A 24,033-nucleotide genomic window follows, 5' to 3' on the forward strand; every position below is an offset into this window, starting at 1 on the left:
GAAAGAGAGACATGAACTGATATTATTATTGTTGTTTTTATGAGTTATTATCTTTGAATGATCTCAGTTGGTATTTCCAAACTAACTCGCTGTTATCAACTAAATGCAGCTCACCCTCCTCCTGAACTGGGTCTTGGGCAGTTTCTGCTGCGTCTGCATCTTCATGGCAGAGGCACAATTGATGAGAGATTATTAAAATTAAATAAACAAATGGCTGTAGGAATATTGCCAGTGGTTAATGTTGATCTATGGAGTAATGAAGTCAAATTGAGTTCTGTATGTACTGTGGCGTCTTCTAACTACATCACTGTCCATCATACCTGTCAACATTGGGATTTGAAAATAAGGGGAATTCTCTGAGAATCATCTGTGGGTGGTGGGACTGCCCGCGTCATGGGCCATGACCCCTTACATTTTTAGAAAAGTGTACAAGACATTTACTAACTAGGGGTGTAACGACACACAAAAATCACGGTTTGATACGTACCTCAGTTTTGAGGTCTCAGTTCGATTCATTTTCGGTACAGTACGGGAACAAAATGCAAAACATAAATTTGCTTGTTGTTTATTAGGAATTTTTCTAAACCAAATTTACACGTTTTAGTCAAATGTAATTATTTTACCATTTTACAAAATATGAATATGAAATAAAGAATAGAATACTGTTGTATATGGTTGCCTAATAAGTTCAATAAATAATTCTCAAATAAACAAAATATATAAAATATGATTCATAAAAAACAGCAGTGCAGCACTAACAGTTCAAGCCGGACTGACCATAAAGCAATGTGGGCAAATGCCACAACGGGTGCCCGACGATGCAGCCGCTCGAGAGCAAACGAATATATAAATAAATAAATGAATGAATAAAGCGGATCACCACGACGGCACAGTGTGTAGTATCAACACAGCAGCGACATGCACCTGCTTTTGGCACATCTCAGCCGATCCAGAGGCGCTGGAGCCCCGCAACACAGCCACGGAGAGAGAGGAGCAGCTGCCCCCACCTCCACCCCTCCTACAAGCAGGAAGGGTCGGTTTCCCCTCTGGCCCTCCTGCTGGGCCGGAGGGGAAACACAGGAGATTTAAGGGAAAATATGTGAACGGGAAGACAGCGGGACAGATGATTAAAATAATGGAATTTCCCGGGGAAAACGGGAGGGTTGACAGGTATGCTGTCCATCTGTCTTTGTAATCACTTCCTGTTCATCTGTAATTGGTTATCAGTCCTTAGGAGGTGTGGCCTGGTGAACGTGACCGAGTGTGTAAACAAATCAAAGAGTCTACGTCCGAGGTTGCAGATCACAACATGATGTTTCTGCAGTTCTGCTGCTTTAACCAGATGAAACGTGACACATGAGCGTGACGTACGACAGCATGGTACCAACAGCGCTGCCGTGTGGCCATTTACAAAAACCGCCATGTCTTGTTAACTCTTGATTCAGTCTGCTGTCCAGAGTCATGTCTTTCATGGATAGGTGGCATTACAGCACAAATCAAACCGGACTGGATTTCTGGTTCTGATTCTTCTGATTCTCTGATAATAATTAGTTATTAGGGTTGAATAATCTCTGCTGGCATTTTTAATCATCAGCTTCATGGATTGCTCTGGTGAAACTAAGTCGCTGCCATCAACACAAGAAACTGCTCACCTTCACCTTCAGCTCCATCGTGGGGATCATATTCGATTGGTGGTTCACTGGGTGGATCTGGAGCCCGAGATTGATCTTGATCTGTGTGAAAAAGATAGAAGTAAATTAAACCATCACAGATTGTTCTGGTTAAACGAGGTCGCTGCCATCAACACTAGAAACTGCTCACCTTCAGCTTGAGCTCTGTCTTGGGGATGAAGTTCGATTGGTGATTGGTTGGGCAGATCTGGATCTTGAGCTGCGTGATATAGGATCAAAGTATGCTTAAAGTTTGTCTAAATAAACCAAATGACCTGACTCAAATGAAATTAAATAAGTGTATTTCAGCAAAGTCAAACCACCAGAGTGATGATATTGTGCTGTAGCTGCTGTAGCTTGTGAATGACTTCAACACGTTGTCAGGATGTTTTTAACAAAGCCTTATTTTGACTTTGACATTCTAGACTGACGGCACTGGGCTGGCGCTCTACATACAGACCAGAAATAAGAGGAAGTGTTTGAAAATCGCTGACTGAAGTTCTCTTCATACCATGTACGACGTCAGATTGGGTATGAAGTGACCAGATGTTTTCTGCTGACTGAACAAACTCAACTCTACTTTACAGTTTCAGCCTAGTTGTGTTTATTTATATCAGGTCAGACGGTTTCTGTTTGGTGCTTGAGTTCATCCCGTCCCACGAGTTGATGAAACATAAAACAGATCAGAAAAGAAAAGTTAGAAAAGAAAATCAGCAAAGATCACTCACGTTGCCTTTTGTACCACAGATAGAACAGCACAGCACCAACAAGGATGACGAGGACAAAAGGTACAGCTATTGCAGCCACGTTAATCTTCTTGTTTTCACCTATAAATCAGGAGAAGCAACAGGTTAACAAAGGATTAGACCTGCTGCACAGGAGCTTCTATGCCCACCCGAGAGCCTACAACAGCCAATGATTCATTATATAGACAAACCACCCACTCTCTCCTCTTTCTCCTCTCTCCTGAGCCACTAACAAGCCAATAAGATTTCAAATCCAGAACTATGTAGTTTAATGAAAAACTGTTAAACTGTTTTGTTATTCGTCTGTTTTAAGTGTGTTTGTTGTTATTATTTCTGAGTGTATTGTGCTGTAGAGCCAGAGTCAGCTCTGGGTGTTTTATTTTTAAATTAAATGCAGCTTATAACTTTTCAAAAGAGATCCAAACCATGCCTGTGGCTCAACAACAGCTTTGTACTGACTTTGGGCTGGACTGGTTTTAGGTGTTTAGGATAACTTTACATTAATTTCCAGGAATAAAAACAGGTTAAACAGATTTGTCAAATGTCAAATCAAACAGGTAATAATTCATTTAAACCAGTTCCTCATAGTTTAACTGTAATGAAATAAACATCCCTGAAGATGCTTCCAGGACACATGAATTGATCTGAATGATCTCTCACCAGCAGCAGTGTCGATCTCCACAGTTCTTTTAACAGTCTCATGGGAGTGAGGGTTGTAGACGATGCAGGTTACAGACTTTAACCCCGTAATGTTGACAGAGCTTGTGAAGGAGAAGGTTTTCTCTGTTGGATCCTGCTGCAGGGACGTCTCAGCATCCTGCAGGTCCTGCTCCTCATCACTGGATCTGTTCAGACCCTTCCATGATACCTGAGCTGCAGGGTATCCTCCTCGTGCTCTGCAGGCTGCACTGTTGGTTGTGTGGTTAACTGTCAGGACCAGATCCTGGTAGGGAGCTGTGAGTGTGACAGAAAGAATAACTGAGACATTTACAGCACTTTGATACGAGGAGAGATTTATTGAGGTTTGGTGTGAAGAAGCTTCTGAATTTACCTGAAACCTGCAGCGTGGACTCACACCGTCGTTCAGATTGTATCTGCTCATCAAATTTAACGTAGGCAAAGAATGTTTTCTTATCATCTTCAGGAGAAATGTTGTCAAGTCTGATGGAAATGTTTCCAGAACTAAACTCAGAAGTGAAGACTTGGAATCTGCCATTGTATTTGTCACATCCTGGCAATGTTTTCCCACCGTCCCAGTGACACAAAAGGTAAGGAGACTGGTCCTCCTGCCAGTAAAACCTCAGTGGATTACCAGGAAGAGAACATGGGATCAGGACGGATCCTCCAACAGCTGCCCTGAGAAGCTGCTCTGAGATCAGACCTGTAATGTGTGCTAGAATAGAAAATACTGACATCAGCATAAAGTGAAATGATGAGTGCAACCAAAACACTGAGAATGTCACAGCAGTAAACCAGGGGTGTGATTTACAGGATAAATCCATAAATCCGGCTTTTCCGACCTCAAAATGAGGCTCTTGGAAATCATGTGAATCTACTTTTTTGGGGGAGGGGGGACAGCAAGGCACAGGTCGGGTATTGGTAAACATAATGACCGCTCACAGCTGTCAAAGTTTTTTGTGCCTCTGATTCACGTCTTCATGTCACTCCGCAGCTCCACCAAAGAGCCTGCAGTCGTTGTGGAAGGTTATCTGATGTGTTCTAAGAATTTGGACGTGTGGGGCAAACTATTTCTTTCTTAGCTGAAGCCGACAACAGGACAAAATAAATGTAAAGAGACATAGTGGAGTTCCTATTTTCCTTTTGACAAGTATACATTCTGTAGTCTACCCCTTACATGACCTGGCACGTGACATTATTCTAAAATGCATAAGAATAACTCCCACGACATGGAGCCAGCTGCACAATGAGCATGATCAGAACAGTCTGACCTGACAAGACAATGGTGAAAATAACTGTATTTAAAATGTGGGGTTGGCTGATGGTTTGGATGAGATTATTAGATATTTAAATGCAGCTATGTGATTACGTGACACAGAGATGCCGCGTCACAGTAGGTGCCAATCACACCTTGTTTCATATCATATCAATAATTAGTCTGGGTGAGGACAGGTGTTATGTTTGGCTATATATAATGTGCTTTACTGTGGCTGCAATGACATTTGTTGAAGTTGGAGAGCTAAACAAGTACTCATAGAACTGAAGTTACATCCAGTAACCACTGTTCCAGTGGGGACCACCATGGGACTTTATTTTAGAAAACATGACAGTGATTGGAATTTTGAAAGATTAAAACATGGTTAGAATTTACAGGGAAAATAAGTCAGAACTCTGTTGTTTTTTTTACAGCGGCCCTAATCTTCTTCCTCAGATACTGTCACCTCACAGAAACAATAAAAACCCTGATATAAACATCACCCACGGCGAGTATTATACCTGTTATATCTTGCAAAACACACTGATGGTCCTCATGATGAGAAGTTAATCGTAACAGCATGACAAGTTTTAACCACAAAAAAAACAACGTTTTCTCACTGGATCAGAAGAGGATGAGAAGCCTTCAAGGCCCAAACTAGACAAAGGAGATTAAGTAATAAAGACTGAACTCTGCCTGGCTGTGCAGAAACAAATCAAAGATCACTAATCCAGTTTACAGCCAAGCAAATGCAATCGATGGCTAAATGTGCAGCTGCAGCTTTAAGGTCGATTAACACTGTAGTTAAACTTTAAAAGTGTGAATTTGGACACAACATTGTGTTAATATTACTGATTAATGTTACGTTCATGTCAGGTGGGGGGTTAAAGGGAAGACTCAGGAAAAGGGGAAGGTGGACCCAAATGCAGTTACGGACAAGAGGCAGGGCGTGGGGAACAAAAGGCGAGCTTTATTTAAAAGCTGAATACAAAAACAGAAGCAGGCAAAGTAGCAAATGAAAACGAGGCAAAGTAGCAAATTAAAGCAAGACAAAGTACAAAGAAAAAGGTCCAAACAAACAGGAGGGTGGAGGCGAGGACTGGAACCCACTGGAGGCCGGAGGCGGGGACTGGGACCCACTAGGGGCCGGGGACGGGGACTGGGACCCACTAGGGGCCGGGGACGTGGACGAAGACCCCCTAGAGGCCGGCGACGAAGGCGTAGGCGTTCTGGAGGCCGGCAACGAAGTCGAAGGCGCTCTGGAGGCCGGCGATGAAGACGAAGGCGTAGGCGTTCTGGAGGCCGGCGACGAAGGCGAAGGCGAAGGCGTGGGCTGGCACCCACTGGAGGCCGGCGGCGAAGGCGAAGGCATGGGCTGGCCCCCACTGGAGGCCGGCGGCGAAGGCGAAGGCGCTCTGGAGGCCGGCGATGAAGACGAAGGCGTAGGCGTTCTGGAGGCCGGCGACGAATGCGAAGGCGAAGGCGTGGGCTGGGACCCACTGGAGGCCGGCGGCGAAGACGTGGGCTGGGACCCACTGGAGGCCGGCGGCGGAGGCGAAGGCTGAAGCCCTCTTGAGGCCGGATCGCTGACTGGGAAACCCTCCTGGGCCTTGGCCGGACCACCAACAGAGGTTCGCAGGGAGCTGGTGGCCTGTGAGCCAATAAAGGGTCGCTGGCGGCAGACAACCTCGGCCTGGCCTCCGACCAAGGAGCTGGCACTGGACTTGGCACGGGACTTGGTACTGGCCTCGGCCGGGCCTCCGACCGAGGAGCAGGCGCTGGACTTGGCGTGGGACTCGGCCGGGCCTCCGACCGAGGTGCAGGAACGGGCCTCAGCCGGTCCTCCGACCGAGGTGCAGGAACGGGCCTCGGCCGGTCCTCCGACCGAGGTGCAGGAACGGGCCTCGGCCGGTCCTCCGACCGAGGTGCAGGAACGGGCCTCGGCCGGGCCTCCGACCGAGGTGCAGGGTCTGAACTTGGCATGGGCCTCGGCCGGGCCTCCGACCGAGGTGTAGGAACGGGCCTCGGCCGGACCTCCGACCGAGGTGCAGGAACGGGCCTCGGCCGGTCCTCCGACCGAGGCGCTGGGACGGGACTTGGCATGGGCCTCGGCCGGTCCTCCGACCGAGGAGCAGGGACGGGACTTGGCATGGGCCTCGGCCGGTCCTCCGACCGAGGAGCAGGGACAGGGCTTGACATGGGCCTCGTCCGGTCCTCCGACCGAGGAGCAGGGACAGGACTTGACATGGGCCTCGGCCGGTCCTCCGACCGAGGAGCAGGGACAGGACTTGACATGGGCCTCGGCCGGTCCTCCGACCGAGGAGCAGGGACGGGCCTCGGCCGGTCCTCCGACCGAGGTGCTGGGACAGGACTTGACATGGGCCTCGGACGGTCCTCCGACCGAGGAGCAGGGACGGGCCTCGGACGGTCCTCCGACAGAGGTGCTGGGACAGGACTTGGCATGGGCCTCGGCCGGTCCTCCGACGGGCCTCGGCCGGGCCTCCGACCGAGGAGCAGGGACAGGCGCCATCAGGTCCGCCGACTGGAGGCCACAGGCAGGAACAGGCGCCATCAGGTCCGCCGACTGAAGGCCACTGGCAGGTGTCGACCGGGCCGCCGACTGAAGGCCACTGGCAGGTGTCGACCGGGCCGCCGACTGAAGGCCACTGGCAGGTGTCGACCGGGCCGCCGACTGAAGGCCACTGGCAGGTGTCGACCGGGCCGCCGACTGAAGGCCACTGGCAGGTGTCGACCGGGCCGCCGACTGAAGGCCACTTGCAGGTGTCGACCGGGCCGCCGACTGAAGGCCACTGGCAGGTGTCGACCGGGCCGCCGACTGAGGGCCACTGGCAGGTGTCGACTGGGCCGCCGACTGAGGGCCAGCTGGAACCGTTGTCAGCCATTCCGTCAAAGGGGATGACCCAGCTGGCATCGGCTGGGCAGCCAACACAGGAGCTGGGAATCGAGCTGAGGCATGGTCCGTGGCCGGAGCTGAGGCATGGTCCGTGGCCGGAGCTGAGGCATGGTCCGTGGCCGGAGCTGAGGCATGGTCCGTGGCCGGAGCTGAGGCATGGTCCGTGGCCGGAGCTGAGGCAGGAGTTTGGGCTGGGACCCCAGAGCCTGACTTCAGGGAGCCAGGACGTGGACGGGCTCGTCGCTTTCTCGGTGGAGCCTTGTAGGCCAGCCGGGTTCCACAAAAAGGAGACATTTTAGCTGAGGCATGGGCTGAGGCATGGGCTGGTAGCTTGGCTGCGGCTGAAGAAACCAAGGCCTTTCTGAGGTTAGCCAGCTCCGCTATAAAGAGTGCGACACACGGAATTTCCTTCAACCAAGGCCTAATAAACAGTTCTTCATCAAAACTTGCTATGGCTCTTAGCTTCTTTTCTGTGTCAGCCTCTCCACTGACAACCGCCAACAGTCTGTCCCCTAGCCTACAAAGCTGTAGGCTGTAGTCTGCTGGGTCCATTTTTGGTCTGGTCATTCTGTCAGGTGGGGGGTTAAAGGGAAGACTCAGGAAAAGGGGAAGGTGGACCCAAATGCAGTTACGGACAAGAGGCAGGGCGTGGGGAACAAAAGGCGAGCTTTATTTAAAAGCTGAATACAAAAACAGAAGCAGGCAAAGTAGCAAATGAAAGCGAGGCAAAGTAGCAAATTAAAGCAAGACAAAGTACAAAGAAAAAGGCAAAGTTCAAATCAAAGATGCAAAATGCAAAACTCCAAAAACACATACCGTTGGGGAACAAGGAACAGACAGAGGCACAGGAACAGGAACTGGAGCATGGAGCATGGAGCATGGAGCATGGAGCATGGAGCATGGAGCATGGAGCATGGACGGACGGACGCTGACAAGAACATACGGACGCTGACAAGAACAATGACCAGACAAGGAGTGAAGGGAACACAGAGACTAAATACACAAACACTGATGACAAGACGAGGAACAGGTGAGGTGGACCAACAGGTGAGATAACGAAGGGGAGGAGCACATGAAGGGACCAGGGCAATGGACAGAGGGAGCCAGAGGGAACATAGGAAAAAACACAGGAGAACTTAAAGGACACATGAGGGCATGGGAAAAACAAGACACAAGACAAGATACAGAGACATGGAAATCAAATACAAGAAAACACAAGACAAAACCAGACAAGAACACAACAAACAGATCTACAGTCATGACAGTTCAGGTCAGTGTGTTCAGCTGGTGTTTCACTCTCAGCAGATTTGTTGAGCTTGTAGGACCTCTGAGGTCGTTGTTTGTTCTGGATTGCTTCAATAATAACAATAATAATAATAATAATAACAAGCATACGTTTGAACAGAGCAGACTTGTGCACTCTCATGTTGATAAGAGCATTAAAACTTGAACAATAATACTTTAAGGTTCATTTAGAGCAGATTTTAAAAATGGTGCGATTATTTTGCAGTTGATCGTGAATCAGCTATGGAAAAATAATCAGGATTAAATATGTTAAATTGTTTTACAATCAGATAACATGCAACAATCAGATAACATGCAAACTGAGGCCTGAGGAGACGCGCATCACTCTCTACCTGTCATCATTAATGTTCTGCCCATGGGTGGAGATCAATTTCTGAAAAACATGAATTGAAATACCCTAAATTATTAAAAAATGAGCAAATGTATTTTCAGACTTCATATTCTTCACATTTTAGATTCTCTTAGAACTGTGTTTTTTTTAGAACTGTTTACCAGCATAACTGGCATCATAAAAACATGATCAGTTACAGGCAAAAACAAAAACACTTTTGTGTTCCCCCAATCCTGACATCAGATCTGCACCCGTGGTTCTGCCCGAGGCGCCTTACCTATTCATACACCTGTAATTTGCATAAACTACTACTACACTCCTGTCAACTGAGTGTCTTCACTCACCAACTTAGTGGTCTTAGATATCGATCTGTTACTATACCTTAGGAACAGAGATGTCTGGGATCATATGTATCAATATCTCTGTATTGATCCTCACGCGTCACTTTGTGGAACTGAACAATGCAACGTTCGCTCACCTGGCTGTTACCTGGATGTTACACAAAAACTCCCTCCGTCAAGACAACAGGATTGTCTTAACAAACCAGCCCCGTGGTTCACAGACTCATTGTCACACCGTGGTGAGGGGTGTCCTGTCTTTGGTTTTTGTCTTGTGAAATTCATGTTTTATTTTGAAAAGTAATCCTCCTCTCATTTCAGGTCACTTGCCCTTCCTCCTGTGTCACCGGTCTGGCGTCTCCCCTGATCCCTGATTGTTTCCACCTGTGTCTTCCCTCCTCATGTGTATATAGTCTTTGTCTTCCCCTGTCTTCGTTGCCAGAGTATATCGTTCGTCTCGTCGATTGCCCAAGCCTTGATTTCCACAGCCAAGTATCGCTTAGTATTGCCATGCTTGATTTCTGTTTTCATTTGCTTACCTCTTTAGAAGAGTAATTTTCATTTTGTAAAGTTTTGGTCAGCTTGTTTATTCTTGCCTGCTAGTCTTGATTTCATAGTCTTATTTGTTTCCTCCCCTTGGAGCGCTTTGTTTTGTAATTTTCATAGCTCTGTGCAGTGTAGTTTAAGTTTTCGGCCTTTTGCCTTTTTCCTCTTAAGAGTGAATTTTCTTTGAGTAACGTTTTATCGATATTAGATTTTCAGGATAGTGTAGATTATCGCTTGTTGTTTTTTCATCCTTCGGGAGCGCTTTCTGTTGTATTGTTCTCGCTGTATGTTTCCCCGTCTGTGCAGACGAGATCAGTTTTTCATAGCTTGTTGTGTTATCACTTTGTCTGAAGAGGAAACAACTGAAACCAGAATAAAAGCTTGTCTATACCGTTTCTACTCTGCACCTGAGTCCTCTTCTTTGTTCAAGCCTGACACTCATTTGTTTCTTCCTCTAAATAAACACTGTTGACATTCTTAATCCTGCTCCTGGTGTGTGGATCACATTAAATTCACCACATTTACCTCAGTTATATTCTTATATGAAGCCATTTAGCACTAAAAGTCTGAATAATGTATTCTCTCTTGAGTAAAGTTCATGTATTCATTGCTACATACTTCTAACTTGATAAACCACTTCTACCTGTATCGTGCAGTCAAGGATTTAATTATTAACAAAAACAGTTTCCTCACCAGACAGAAGGACGATCAGCAGGATGGTGGAGGACATGACTGGACTGAAAAACAAAGATAAAGAATGTGATACAGTAGCTGTGTTGTCATGATCAGAGAGTCACAGCAGGGTGAGCGGGTGAGACTGTGTTTTTTTTAAAACATGTGAAATGCAAAAATATAGAAAAACATCATGAGGTACATAATGGATAATATTACAAAAGCCTTGATCAGACTGAGGGTTTACTGGATGTCAGTAACAGTCATGTCAATTTAAACAGTTTACAATAAAGGAGGCGACATTAGTTCCCCCAAAAAGTCACTCCAGTCCTCCTCTCCTCCACAAACACTTCAGCAAAAAGCTTTTTAACTGCGACTGAAATATGCCCTGTAATCAAGAAATAACGTGAAACTTATCATGTTATAACCAGTGTTGGGCACGTTACTTTTAAAGACTTATCAGTTATAGTTACTAGTTACTTCTCCAAAAAAGTAACTGAGTTAGTAACTGAATTACTCCACTATAAAAGTTACCAGGGAAAGTAACTATTGCGTCTCTTTTTAGTGGAGCTGTTAAGCTCAATAATCTTGCTCTTTGTGAAAGAAGTATGAAACTTTCAGGGTTTGTTCTTGATGACCTAAGCTTTGATTTAAGATGTGGAGGCATTCTCAGTTTGACCTCTGCTGTCAGATAGAGGTCATTGACCTCTGTAATATGACATTTTCATGCACAAAATTGCAAATGTGTGTATCTTAGGATCTAAATGTGATAGAAATGTAAATCAAATATGTATTTCCAAGCTTCTGGGGATGAGGAACTCATTTATGTCATTGATAGCACTCTAAGAGGTCAACATCATTAAGTGCAGTGAAGGTTACTAGGAATGTGACTGACTTAAGGCAAGACACTATGGCCGAATAGGTGAAAAAAAATTAAACAATAATCAATTTCACCATGAAACTTTCTCAGTTGATAACTTATGTTAAGCTAAGAAAAAAATGTATTGCAAGTTTTTTGTATTTTAATGTTTAAATGTATGGGGCGCTGATTGTAAAGTTGCGCATGCTAAAATAAACAGCAACTTTTTGCCACATTTAGCAAAAAAACATATATAAAAATATAAGAATTTTTTTATGTGTGATATTTACTTCTCTTGTGAAAATATAATTTCAATGTTTAATCTGAATAAACATTTAATCTAAATGTTAAATATTAAATCTAAATGTTAAATGTTAATCTAAATCTAAATAATAAATCTAAATGTTAAATTTAAATATAAATAGTAAATATACATCTAAATATTAAATGTTGAATATAAATCTAAATGTTAAATCTAAATGTTAAATATGAATCTAAATGTTAAATCTAAATGTTAAATATGAATCTAAATGTTAAATCTAAATCTAAATGTTAAATCTAAATGTTAAATCTAAATGTTAAATCTAAATGTAAATGTTAAATATAAATATAAATGTTAAATTTAAATATAAATAGTAAATATACATCTAAATATTAAATGTTGAATATAAATATAAATGTTAAATATAAATATAAATCTAAATGTTAAATCTAAATGTCACGGGTGAAACTAAATATTTAGCTAATATGCAAATTCACTATGCCTGTCACCGGAAGTACCAAAATAAAAGGTCATTGACGTGAACGAGCGCTATGCCGTGTCTGTACGGTGATGATTTATAACACAAATAAGATTTTCCAAAAGAATATGGTGTTTCTTGGTAAAAAACCTTCTATACCGAAGTAAAATGAAATCAAATGCTTGAATAATGAAAAATAACTGGGTCTATCTTATATTTTGAGCAGATAAAGAAGAGGACAGTTTTCATACATTTTGGTATTGTGCAGTTGTTGCATCTTTTGGGCAGTAAGACTGCCATTCCTACACATTTAAAGTGGCCTATAATATAATCTTACAGACACTAACATAAATTGATTATATTTTTGGTGCATAGACACCGTGGTCACAAGTTGACCTGGCCACCCTCTGCGTCCAAAAGGTGTCTGTACTTATGTTCTGAGGCTATGCTGTCATTTAAAATGTGGTTAGTCTGGTGTAGTGGATTGGTTATCACGTGTTAAATTGCTTTTTCCCTCATTGAGTCTGAGTTCGAGTCCCATGTTTTATTTTATTTTTTCTCTGTTTTGTTTAAAAGGGTTCCATTGTTCTTCTGTGTAAAGAATGTTTACTCAAATAGACATCAAAGATGAGTATGAGCATTTCATAAAAGTTATGCTTATTTGTGTTATAAATCATCACCATACAGACACGGTGAACAGACACTGCGGTCACAAGTTGATCTGGCCTCCTCCTGCGACCCAGAGGTGGCTGTGTGTCTGCTGTGAGGAGAGAAATAGGTGATACAGCGCATCACCTGCGTGATCTGATTGGCATAGTGGACTGATTACCGCGCTGGTGTTTTTTTCCCTCAGTGAATGTGAGTTCAAGTCCCGTATTTCTTTTATTTATTTATTTTTTGTTTACAAGGGTTACATAGTTCCTCTGTGTGATGCATGTTTACTCAGACAGGGAGAAGACACGAGTACGTGTTTTTAATAAAGGTTTATTAGAGATACACATTCACATTAAGAGCGACTCTCCCCTTTCCTGTTTACAACGTCCTCCGTAACAACCGGCAACTTTGATACAGCGACAGAGGGTCAGACACGTTTAATAAAACAGGAGCCCAAACACGTATCAGGTATGTTTTGACCAGAGAAAAGCTGGACAAAGAGGCAGATCAGAGGACAGCTACGTCTTCTCTTCCCGTTTTCAACATCTGTTGTAGCTACGGCGACCACAGACGCATTCGGCTCACGGTCGCCAGTTAACATAGACGCGTGTTAATCCGAAACACCGGTCGCGAGGGCAGCTGCCTGAGCAGGGACACCCAGACTTCCCTCTCCCCGGACACTTCCTCCAGCTCTTCCGGGAGGATCCCAAGGCGTTCCCAGGACACGCTGGGTGAGTGTCCTGGGTCTTCCTCGGGGTCTCCTCCCGGCGGGACATGCCGGGCTCCTTTCTATAAGTAGTCCAAACTTAATATTGCTGAACTTATGAAGTACTTTTACTGTGTACATTTGTGACCCCTAATTTCCACTGGATACGTGTCCGCTGCGTTGCAGCTCCGATCCGGTTTTGCTCCGCCGTCCACCGTCCGGCAATCTCCACCGGTTGCGGTTTGAGTCCGCTGCGGCGCAGTACGGTAGACAGCTGGCTCACGAGGCAGAGGAGTTCCCGCGATAATCACATGATCACTCACGACCGCAGTTATAGGTATGTGTTATTAAAATCAATAACACGAAGTGTTCCCCACCGAGGGATTAGCAGAAAAGCTTGTGTTTGTCTCTTTTTTTGAGATTTATGTACTGGTGTCAACACCGAGTGTTTTATTTTGAAAGGTAACCGGATGCTGTTTGTTATTTTAGCGCTTGACTTCCTGTCTGCTCGGTGCTAAATTCAGCTGAATTGCTGCGTCGCACTCCGGCATCCGCCAGATATAGGAGTCCTGCGTATCTGCTGGGACAGAGCAGATACGCAGCGCAGCGGACCTGGTGGAGATTGACACATTGACTAAAATGAAACGTATTTGCTCCGCTGGCGTGGCGGAGACGCAACGCAGCGGAGACGTATCCAGTGGAAATTGGGGGTGATCATCTGGGGACAAAATCCCTCCGTCCGTGACCATTATCTTTCATGTTATAACATGATAAGTTTCACTTTAGCCTATCTGGTGTGGCAGCAAAACGCTTCCGTACAGATCTGTTGTATGAGGAACTAAACGTTAATGTTTGTTTCTGATGTATTCAAACACAGAATCAGACAAGTTATGAATCGGTGAACTGAAATGTTGAAAATGAAAGTGAACTGTTAATGCAGGGATCTTACCGATCAGGTCGGGCGACTTAAGTAAACACACGAGGCGAGGTGACTTCCGTAAAAGAGCAGAGCTTCTTCTTCTTCTTCTTCTTCATCTTCTTCTTTAGTTAGGCAGACTAGACACAGCTATGGTGTATTGCTGCCCCTACTGTTTGTTATCGAGACCTACATCAAATCCTTCTGTACACTCCTATTTTGTGTAGATAGTCCATCAACTTCTTTGTCTTATGCCAAGAATCCAGATTTAAAAGCGTGTGCATATTAAAAACAGTTTCCCCATCTGTTCCAAGTTTCCTGAAGAGAGTCCTTCTTTGATTGGAGTATATTTTGCACTGCAGTAGCACATGTTTTACTGTCTCACTATCTCCACATTCACATTTGCCATCAGGATGCTTATCAATCAGAGCCAGCCCACTCCTCAGCCCACAGTGTCCCAGCCTCAGTCTTGAGAGTACTACAGAGTCTTTTCTATTACATCTAATGGTGCACTTGCTTTTACTTACACTCTACTGCACATAAAGTACGCCCTTCCCTTCCTTTCCTTCTCCCAAGATTTTTGCCACTTTTAAAAATCAGTTTATTCTTTCTGTGTACTCTGATGCTCCATATTGTAAGTGAATTTGTACTCTCTCCTCCTTTACCGCCTTCTTTGCCATCTCATCCGCCTCCTCGTTCCCCTTCACACCCATATGTGCTGGAACCCAAAGAAATCCCACCTCATATCCTGCTTTGTGTATTCTGAACAGAGACTGTAAAATTTCTACCACTACATCAGGTCTGGACTTGGATTTAGTTTCTTTTATTGTAGTTAAGGTTGCTGCTGAATCACTGCATATGATTGAATTCCCCTGTTTATTGTCCTCAACCCATCTTAATGCCCACAGAACTGCCACCATTTCTGCTGTGAAGACTGACATATGATCTGAAATTCTATATCCTTTTTTATAACCGATTTCAGGTATGCTAATACCAACTGCCACTCTTCCACTTTCATGATCCTTTGATCCATCTGTGTAAATTTGTAGGTGGTCTCCCCATTTTAGTTGCTGCCAGATTTTAACCTCCTTTACTACATCTTCTGACATCCTTGTTTTTCTTTTATTCAACAACTTTAGGTCAACCATGGGAGCTGGAATTATCCATGCCGGTACAACTGGTCGACATACTGGAGGACAGACACTAATATCCACCATTCCAATTTCCCGTACCACCAATTTAAATTTTTCCGCAAAATTAGTTTTAGTCTTTTTTGATATTCACATAAACTCCCAGTGCTCATTCAGAAGGTTTTTTGTTGGTATCATTTCATTTTGTCCTTTAAGCTTCATTAAATATCTCAAACCAAGTTTATGTCTTCTAATTTCTAACGGCATCTCTCCCATTTCAATTAATAACGCTGGTATCGGAGTTGTACTGAATGCTCCACAGCACACTCTTAGGGCTTTTGCTTGGACTCTATCAAGTTTACTGATCACTGAAGGAGCTGCTGATCCATATATCATACATCCATAATCAATAGCTGACCTTATCATTGCTCTGTAAATCCCCATCATTGTTTCTCTATCAGCCCCCCAGTCAGATCCAGCCACACACCTAAGGACATTAATTATTTTCCCACACTTCATCGAAACCATTTCAATATGTTTTTTCCCTGTCATCCTCTCGTACAACCACATTCCTAGGAATTTAAAATACTTGACTTTTTCAAGATTATTATTGTTTAGTTGGATTTGCTGTGACGGTATACTTTTCTTATTTCCAAACACCATATATTTAGTTTTTATCTGTTAAAATTTTAAAACCCCAATCATTAGCCCACTCAGTTATTTTCTCCAAAGCTCTTTGAATTTGCTTAACCAGGTATGGGAGGTTCCTCCCTCGCTTCCAAATAGCCCCGTCATCTACAAATAATGAAAATCCAAATCCTTTCCCCACTTTGCTAAACATTCCATTAACTAGGATATTAAAGAGAACTGGACTTATCACGCTTCCTTGAGGGGTTCCATTTTCCACCTCAAGCTCATCTGAAAGTTCATTTCCTATCTTCACTTGAATTGTCCGGTTACATAAAAAGTTCTTGATCCAATTAAACATTCTCCCTCTGATTCCCGCGTCATAAAGTGCTATTAATAACCCTTCCCTCCAAAGCATGTCATATGCTTTTTCTATATCCAGAAAGACTGCTACTACTGCTTCCTTGTTTGCAATAGCTTTCTTTATGTCCATGTCTAGACTTAAAACAGCATCCATTGTTGATCGTCCCTTCCTAAATCCACTCTGATGCGTAACAAAAAAATTGCTTTTCTCCAGCTTATCCACAAGTCAATCCGTTATCATACATTCCATAATTTTGCATAAGACCGAGGTCAAGGCAATTGGTCTATATGATCCTGGGTTATCTGATTGTTTACCAGGTTTCACAATTGGAATAATAACCGCATGTTTCCATTCTTTAGGAAGGCATCCACTCTCCCATACCTTGTTAATAAGTGCCAGCATTTCCTCTCTCATCAGTTCTCCTGAATGTTTAAATAATTGATATCCCAGTCCATCCCTACCTGGAGAGGTGTCTTTTCCCTGATTTGTAACTTTTTGTATCTCTTCTAGTGAGAAAAACAGATTGATATTATCAGAATTATCACTGTTAATTTGCAGTTTGTCCAGTTGCTCTCTTAATACTTCACATCGTCTCCTCCTATTTTCATCACTTACATTGCCAGAGCTATGTACTTTCTGAAATTGCTTTACTAACATGTTTACTTTTTCTTTGTTATTTACAGCTTCAGCTCCATCAAAGTGAAGGACAGGGATTGTTGCTTGCTGAAAAGCCCCTGTCATTCTATGTACAAAACTCCATATCTTGTTTATGGGTGTATCTGGTCCTAATTTACCACAAAAATTTCTCCAGCTTTGTTTCTTTGCCTTCTTGATGACACGTCTAGCCTTAGCTCTAAGTCTCTTATATTCAATAGCATAGCTCTCTATCAAATGTTTTCTTAACCTTTTATAGGCCCTGTTTCTAGCTCGGACTACAGAGTTACATTCTTCGGTCCACCATGGAACCATTGATCCTTTTACAGGAATTTTTTTCTTAGGAATATTCTGGGCTGCTGCTGTCCTCAATACCTTGGATAAAGAACTATTCCACTGATCTACCCCTTTCTCACTATCTATCATTGATAATCCCATATTCACATCATCCTCGAACTTTATCCAATTAGCTCTTTTATAATTAAGCCTCAAGGCCAGGTTGACTGGTTCTTCAATTAAACATCTGCCAAATTTACAAATGATTGGGAGATGATCACTTCCCACTGTATACTGATCCATCGTCTCCCACCTACTAACTGATGCCAACTCCGCTGATGCAATTGTGATATCTATGGAGGAAGAGACTGCCCGACTTGTTCTGAACCATGTATGACGACCATCATTTAACACAACTAACTGGTTTTTATCAATAAAATCTTCTACAATTTTCCCATTTCTATTCCTCTTCTTGCTTCCCCACAGCTCATTGTGAGCATTAAAATTCCAAACCCACACCACTGGTACACTTATCTTATCCACAATTTCTTGAAAATAACTATCCTCTAAGTTAATGCAGGGGTTATACAAGTTGACAATGGTGATTTTCCCTCTGTCAGTCCATACTTCTGTGATGACACATTCTAACACTGTATTAATTTCTATTCTTCTATACTGAATTCCGTTTCTAATGAAAGTTGCACATCCCCCTCCCACTATATTCTCTCTGTCTTTTCTTTCACATTTATAACCCGGTATTTTAAAATCAAGTCGTGGTTTCAACCAAGTTTCCTCAATGCAAATTATTTCTGGTTTATGTTCAAGCCCATCTAACATGTGTTTAAGTTCTTGCCCATTTGCAATAAGACTCCTAGCATTCCATTGCATTATGTAAAACATAATGCAGAGAACACTAATCACCCTCATATTCCCCATATGTACTTCCCATTTCTTCTTTGTCATTATCATCTATGCCTAGATGTTGACTTCCATTTGAGCTTTGATCTGCACTGTTCTGAGTGTAGGTTAACTCCCAAATTTCCTTTGGATTTATTCCCTTGAAACCTAGGAGTCTTTCTGCAGCCGAAGCAATTTCTCGTGCCACATCTGATTTTTTGTTTGCCACCATTTTAACCCTCCACATTGTTTCCACCATGAATGCCATTAGCCCTTTCTTGCGCATCAAAACGGAATCATCATTTACAGCTATATGTCCATTTCCTTGCTCTCCTGCAACAGCTGTGCTTTGACTTTGACTGACCACTCTATTATCCTCCACCCTTCAGACTGCCTCAGCATACGATATTTTGTTTTCCTTCTTTATCCTTTCCACATTTTCTGCTTTGACATAGTTTTGACATCCCCTGAAAGAAGCTGGATGATCACCCCCACAGTTACAACATTTCACATTACACTCTTTTCCATCATGTTCCTTGCTGCAACATCTGCATCGCTGCTTTCCTCTACACACAGCTACACACAGCTACACACAGCTGCCACATGGCCATATCTCTGGCACTTAAAGCATCTCAGAGGAGGTCTTTCATACTCTCTCACTGGGTAACTCATATATCCCAACATGATTCTCTTAGGAACCACATCATCTTTAAAGGTAAGAAGGACAGGCGAGGTTCCTCTTCCATTCTCCCCCCTTCCCATGCGCTTTGCAGCTGTAACATTGCCCCCCTTTAAACAAGTTAATATCTCTTGCTCAGACACTTCCAATGACACATTGTACACAACTCCTTTAACCTCTGAACTGGATCGTGGCTTGAACACCTCTACTCCCTTACCCATCACATTTTTTATCTTGAGCACCTTCTCTTGTTGCTTTGCCGTCTTGCATATGATAGAAATCATCCCATTTTGCAGAATAGAGGCATGCATTACATCCCCTATCTCTTTTTTAAATTCATTTGTCAATTTAAGGGGACTCACAGCCGAAAACCCTGCACCTCCCTTCACTTTGATTAGAACTTTGTACCCGTCGTCTCTTTTATTATCTGGTCTCATTGCTTTGGTCTGAGGGTTATCCATGTCACTATCTGGAGAATAGTATCCTCTATCTTTCCTTTTGGGTCTTTCCTTGCTCACTGTACTCCAATCCCCCCCACCCCCATCCCACTCCGCTCCCGTGGGCATAGGCCGACTCTGATTTTCAGCACTCCTCTTTTAATTATGATTGAAGTACTTTTCCAGTGTCTTATCACCCGATCCTCGGATCAATCGCCTGAGTCTGCACAGATCTGTAAAGGAATACCGTTCCCGGACCTATACAGGCCGTCGGGCAATATCCCTATAAACAGCTCCCTGCAATACTCAATCCGATCTACCCAAAATCAATTCCAGAAATCTTCTATCTCCAAAACTAATGTGTTTACTAGCTATTACTACTTTTCTACTGCTACGAATCCAAAACTCGCGCTCCGTTCACTTGGCTGTCTCTGATTGGTCCCACTCCTCATCCAATCCCGCAACCTCTGGTCCTCCTGCTCTCTGATCTGGACCAAGAGCAGAGCTTGGGCGGGGCGCTGACGTGTATCTGTGTTACGTCATACATGCAGCTATGATACAGATAAGACGGTTCGGCGAATTTTAATGGTAAATGGACTGCCCATTCACACACACATTCATACACTGATGACGGAGCCAGGATTCCAACTGGTGAACTTCCGATCACTAGACGAGCCGTTCTACCCACTGAGCCACGGCCTCCCCTAACATTCATAGTGGAATTAACAGTAATAGAATATTCAGATATATGATATGTGATGTATGATAGGTATTTTGCAAACACTATAAATATAAACACAATAGAAATCATAGAGTAAACTATATATATATCTATCTAGACAGATATCATATATATATAAATAATATAAATAAAATAAAATCAGAAAAAATGTAAAAATATATAAATCAGAGTACCAACATAATTCATATCAGGACAGAGAGAGAGATGCCCCAAATCATTTTTCTGGAAGGACTGTGTTGGCCCGGCTCTTGAGCCATAAACAAAACAAGAGAGACACAAGGTGTAAACTGCAAAAATGAAACAATTTATTAACCAAACAATACTCATTTTTGTATTTATTTAGACATTTTAAATATTATTTAGAAAAGAAAAGAAAAAGCCCCCACAATACTAGACAATCAGTGCAGACAGTTACCATGATACAAAAGACAGGAGGGAATATGGCACCATCACGCAAAATAGGACTTATACAAAGCAGAAGAGTAATACAAAACAATGACAATTGTATACAGATTGTGCAGACTTTATTGTTGTATCAGTGGTAAGAGACCAAGTGGTTAAGCAGTATGTTATATGTGAGAAAACCATAGCATGAAAATACATTTCAGCAGCTTCAGGTGTGAGATATTTGCGAATAAATACAAAATTATTTAGGTGAAATTTTGTTTAAAGCTGAGAGTTGAGTTTATGATGACACCAAGATATTTAAAACTGGAAACCACTTGTAACTTCTCCCCTGACACAAAAATTGAATCTTAAATTCTGGACCAAACATAAACAGGCCGAGGCCAACTAAACAAATACATGGTGCTCTTAAACAGAAACAGCTCAAAAAGATGAAAAAAAACAGGGCATCTCAAAGGCAGCCAGGTCTTAAATACTCTGGGGGGGACTGATCAGGTGCTCACAGGGGTATTGATTATAACATGACAGACAAACTTAAAGAAAACACACACACGCCCACAGCAGGAGGGCCGTCACAACTGTCTGGAGCTTTGTTCGGCACGAGCCTACCGGCAATGATGACGGCTACTGGCAGCGGTGGGGCCGTTGCCACAAGCAACGGCCCCACCGGAACGGTACCGGTACCAGTAATGACGGCGGCGGCGGTACCTGCAACAAATTGTAGACACAAGTAGCAGACCACGTATCCTATAGCGTTGCTTTGTGGGGTGTGTATGAGACAGAAGAGGTATCTTACTTTTGTTAGGGTGAATGACATGTGAATAATACAGTCTGTGCCACTTGTGTAAAATTCGCTGGTGAATGTAATATCAGTAATATTTGTCTTATTTCTACAATAGCATTCTTGTGTCAGTTGTAGCAGTTAATACGGTAATGCAGTAAAAGAACAGAATTCAAAATAAAATCACCGACCTATGAACACAGTTCCCATGAATTCATTCATTCAGTCGATTAGCTAATTTATTATTTGAACATTTAAGGAATTAATTTATTTATTTTTTACTTAATTTTTTTTTTTTTTTAGTTTTTTTTTTTTTTTAGTTTATTTGAAAACAGGGACAGTGCACATTAATAACATTACTGTAAATGCGCCAATTCAATTTCACCATCCTAATTCTGATCACATTGAAGCCTTAGAAGATGGAGGCTATGACATTTATATTTTATGACTCTTTAGTCCAACATAAAAGATAAAAACAATAACTTGAGCATCTGATGAGGAAAAAAAAAAAAGTCTCCACAGACTCACTCAAAAAGCATTATTCCTATTTGTTTGGTAGATAGTTGTGTTTGTTGTAATAATCTATTACTATTATTATTATTATTATTATTATTAGAATTATTATTATTATTTATTATATTATGAAATAATATCGTCGATCGAGTCACAACTGCAGACAGAGGACAGAGGGGATTGGACCCCCAAACAACCTGAGTACCAACCCACATTTTTTGTTAATAGTGAATTATAATAATCTGTAAATAGTTATTTATGCTGTAATTTTGCAAATAGTTCTAAATGTAAAGACCTTTATAATAAAAGAAAACATTCCTGTTGTCCCTGAAAAGTAGCACTTGATGCTGTTTGTTGTTATAAATGATACTTAAGCTGTTAATACTGAATGGAATAGACAACGTGTAACAATAGAACAATATTTTATTTCATGAATTATATAAAATGAACAATTATGAACAAATAATTTTAAATAACTCATAGATTAACTAAATAACAACAGATATAATGTAAGGATTGTCCTCTGGAGCAGAGAAGAGTCTCTCCATCCTCCCTGCAGCCTCATGTCCTCCTTCATCCTCTTCCTCTTCCTCCTCGGCCCTGGCTGCCTCTCCTCCTCCTCATCGTCTTCATCCTCCTCCTGGTCACTGGTCCTGGTGTGTCCTCATGGATGAGGTGTTAGGACAGAGGAAGGTCTCTGTCCTAACACCTCATCCATGAGGACAAACCAGGTCCAGTAGCAGCGCCGGGCCTCCCGCTGACCCTCTGCTGTCCCTGGATATCTGCAATCCTAAGGTGGTGGAAATCAATCACGTCAGTAAAGTCTTTATTAACTTGCATAAGTAAAACAAATATAATTTAGTTTCCACATCATCATTCAAACCTGCAGCTACTTCTTTCTGTTCTTTAAATGGTCCCACTTGTTTCTGGCCTGCTGGACTCGACCTTCCCCTGCAGGCCCGTTGTTTCCAGAACTGTTCTGAACACAGAGAGAAGCAAGAGAAAAGGTCAACACAAGATCACATTAACACAGGGAGGCAAAGATTTACAAAAAGTGACATCAGATCAGATGATGTGTTGTATTTGGGAGTGGTTCAGTCACTACAGCCCTACAGTTCACGTATTGCTGTTCTGCCTTGTGGTGCCTGAAGTCAATCTGACTGAGTTGTTTAAGCTCAAGGTTCATTGAAGTCCCTGAATTCCACCTGCGCTGTTCATCTGTGCATGCAAGCCCTGTCTTTCCACTGAATGCAGCATTCTGCACCTGCAACCATGACATCAATAGCATCTTCACAATTTCTCCACTTATTATTGACATACTATAAAGCATGAACGTAAGCATATACCTTTCGGCAATAAAAGCACAATAACTTAATGTCCTTGAATATATTTATTTGTTCCAATGTTTAAACAATAGAACGGAGATTTTGGGTTTATGAATACCTTCCACGGAATAGCTGCTGCATGACTACACGACTTCCCTAACCCGACATTGCACGAGCAGCCGCCTGTCTCCACGACTCCTCTTTCCCTCAGCATCATCCATGCTGCATGTTTGGCCTGATTGACGCTAGGGGTGCACCGATCCGATGTTAAGATCGGATATCGGCTCCAATATTGACAAAACGGCCGGATCGGAGATCGGTAAAATGAAACAGATCCACGGGCCGATCCAGTTTTTTTTTTTTTTTCCTCCGTCGCAGCACATCCTACGTCATTCTTCAGCGTTAGTGTGTCGCATGCTGGAAGAGCGCAACTCTTCATTAGTTTATTCTCAGGTTCAGCTGCTATGTTTTATTTTGTATTCCTGTTTGCAGGACGTTGCACTTACTCACGTCACATTTCACCGCTGATTAGCTAGTAGCCCCGCCATCAGTTGTTATTCTCACCGATCAGCTGTTAGCCTAGCAACGCTAACTTTCAAACCGACGTACTCAATACTATGTCATGTGGGCTGTCCGTCGTTGCTCTGTTGGTCCTCCCTCCACCACAACCTCAGGGTTATTCACCGCCGGGCTGCTTTGTCTCCTCCTCTGCTGCTGCGGTCTCCCGGCTCGCAGCGATGCTGGATGGTCGCCCCCGCTGTGTGCACGGAGCCTCCGGACGCTAGTTTGTTTACGGACGGTGCTGCTGACTTCGGTGCTAGTTTTCCCTCCGTGACTGACAGGCGCTACATTCATTCTTTGTTTTGTTTGTTC

General features: G+C 43.0%; 2 protein-coding genes and 1 long non-coding RNA gene across 4 annotated transcripts in view; 1 reads left to right on the plus strand and 2 right to left on the minus strand.

The window, feature by feature from the left end:
- LOC115588026 (uncharacterized protein C21orf62 homolog) overlaps nt 1-24,033 on the plus strand; it is an 84,676-nt gene that overhangs the window by 10,773 nt on the left and 49,870 nt on the right. The window lies entirely within an intron of this gene.
- LOC115588020 (butyrophilin-like protein 2) overlaps nt 1-24,033 on the minus strand; it is a 50,669-nt gene that overhangs the window by 1,444 nt on the left and 25,192 nt on the right. The window contains exons 7-12 of the mRNA XM_030428256.1: nt 3,468-3,797; nt 3,077-3,370; nt 2,399-2,497; nt 1,822-1,890; nt 1,653-1,733; nt 115-159 (exon numbers count right to left, since the gene is read on the minus strand). Coding sequence (XP_030284116.1) covers nt 115-159; nt 1,653-1,733; nt 1,822-1,890; nt 2,399-2,497; nt 3,077-3,370; nt 3,468-3,797 — 918 coding nt within the window. The remainder of the gene's footprint in view (nt 1-114; nt 160-1,652; nt 1,734-1,821; nt 1,891-2,398; nt 2,498-3,076; nt 3,371-3,467; nt 3,798-24,033) is intronic.
- Nucleotides 22,473-23,984, minus strand: LOC115588028 (uncharacterized). Its single transcript, XR_003985263.1, has 3 exons — nt 23,770-23,984; nt 22,719-22,814; nt 22,473-22,625 (listed from the first exon to the last, which is right to left on the minus strand). It is a non-coding gene; the product is annotated as an uncharacterized LOC115588028 (long non-coding RNA).

Source organism: Sparus aurata, chromosome 9 (assembly GCF_900880675.1).
Source record: "Sparus aurata chromosome 9, fSpaAur1.1, whole genome shotgun sequence".
Taxonomy (NCBI): Eukaryota; Metazoa; Chordata; class Actinopteri; order Spariformes; family Sparidae; genus Sparus; species Sparus aurata.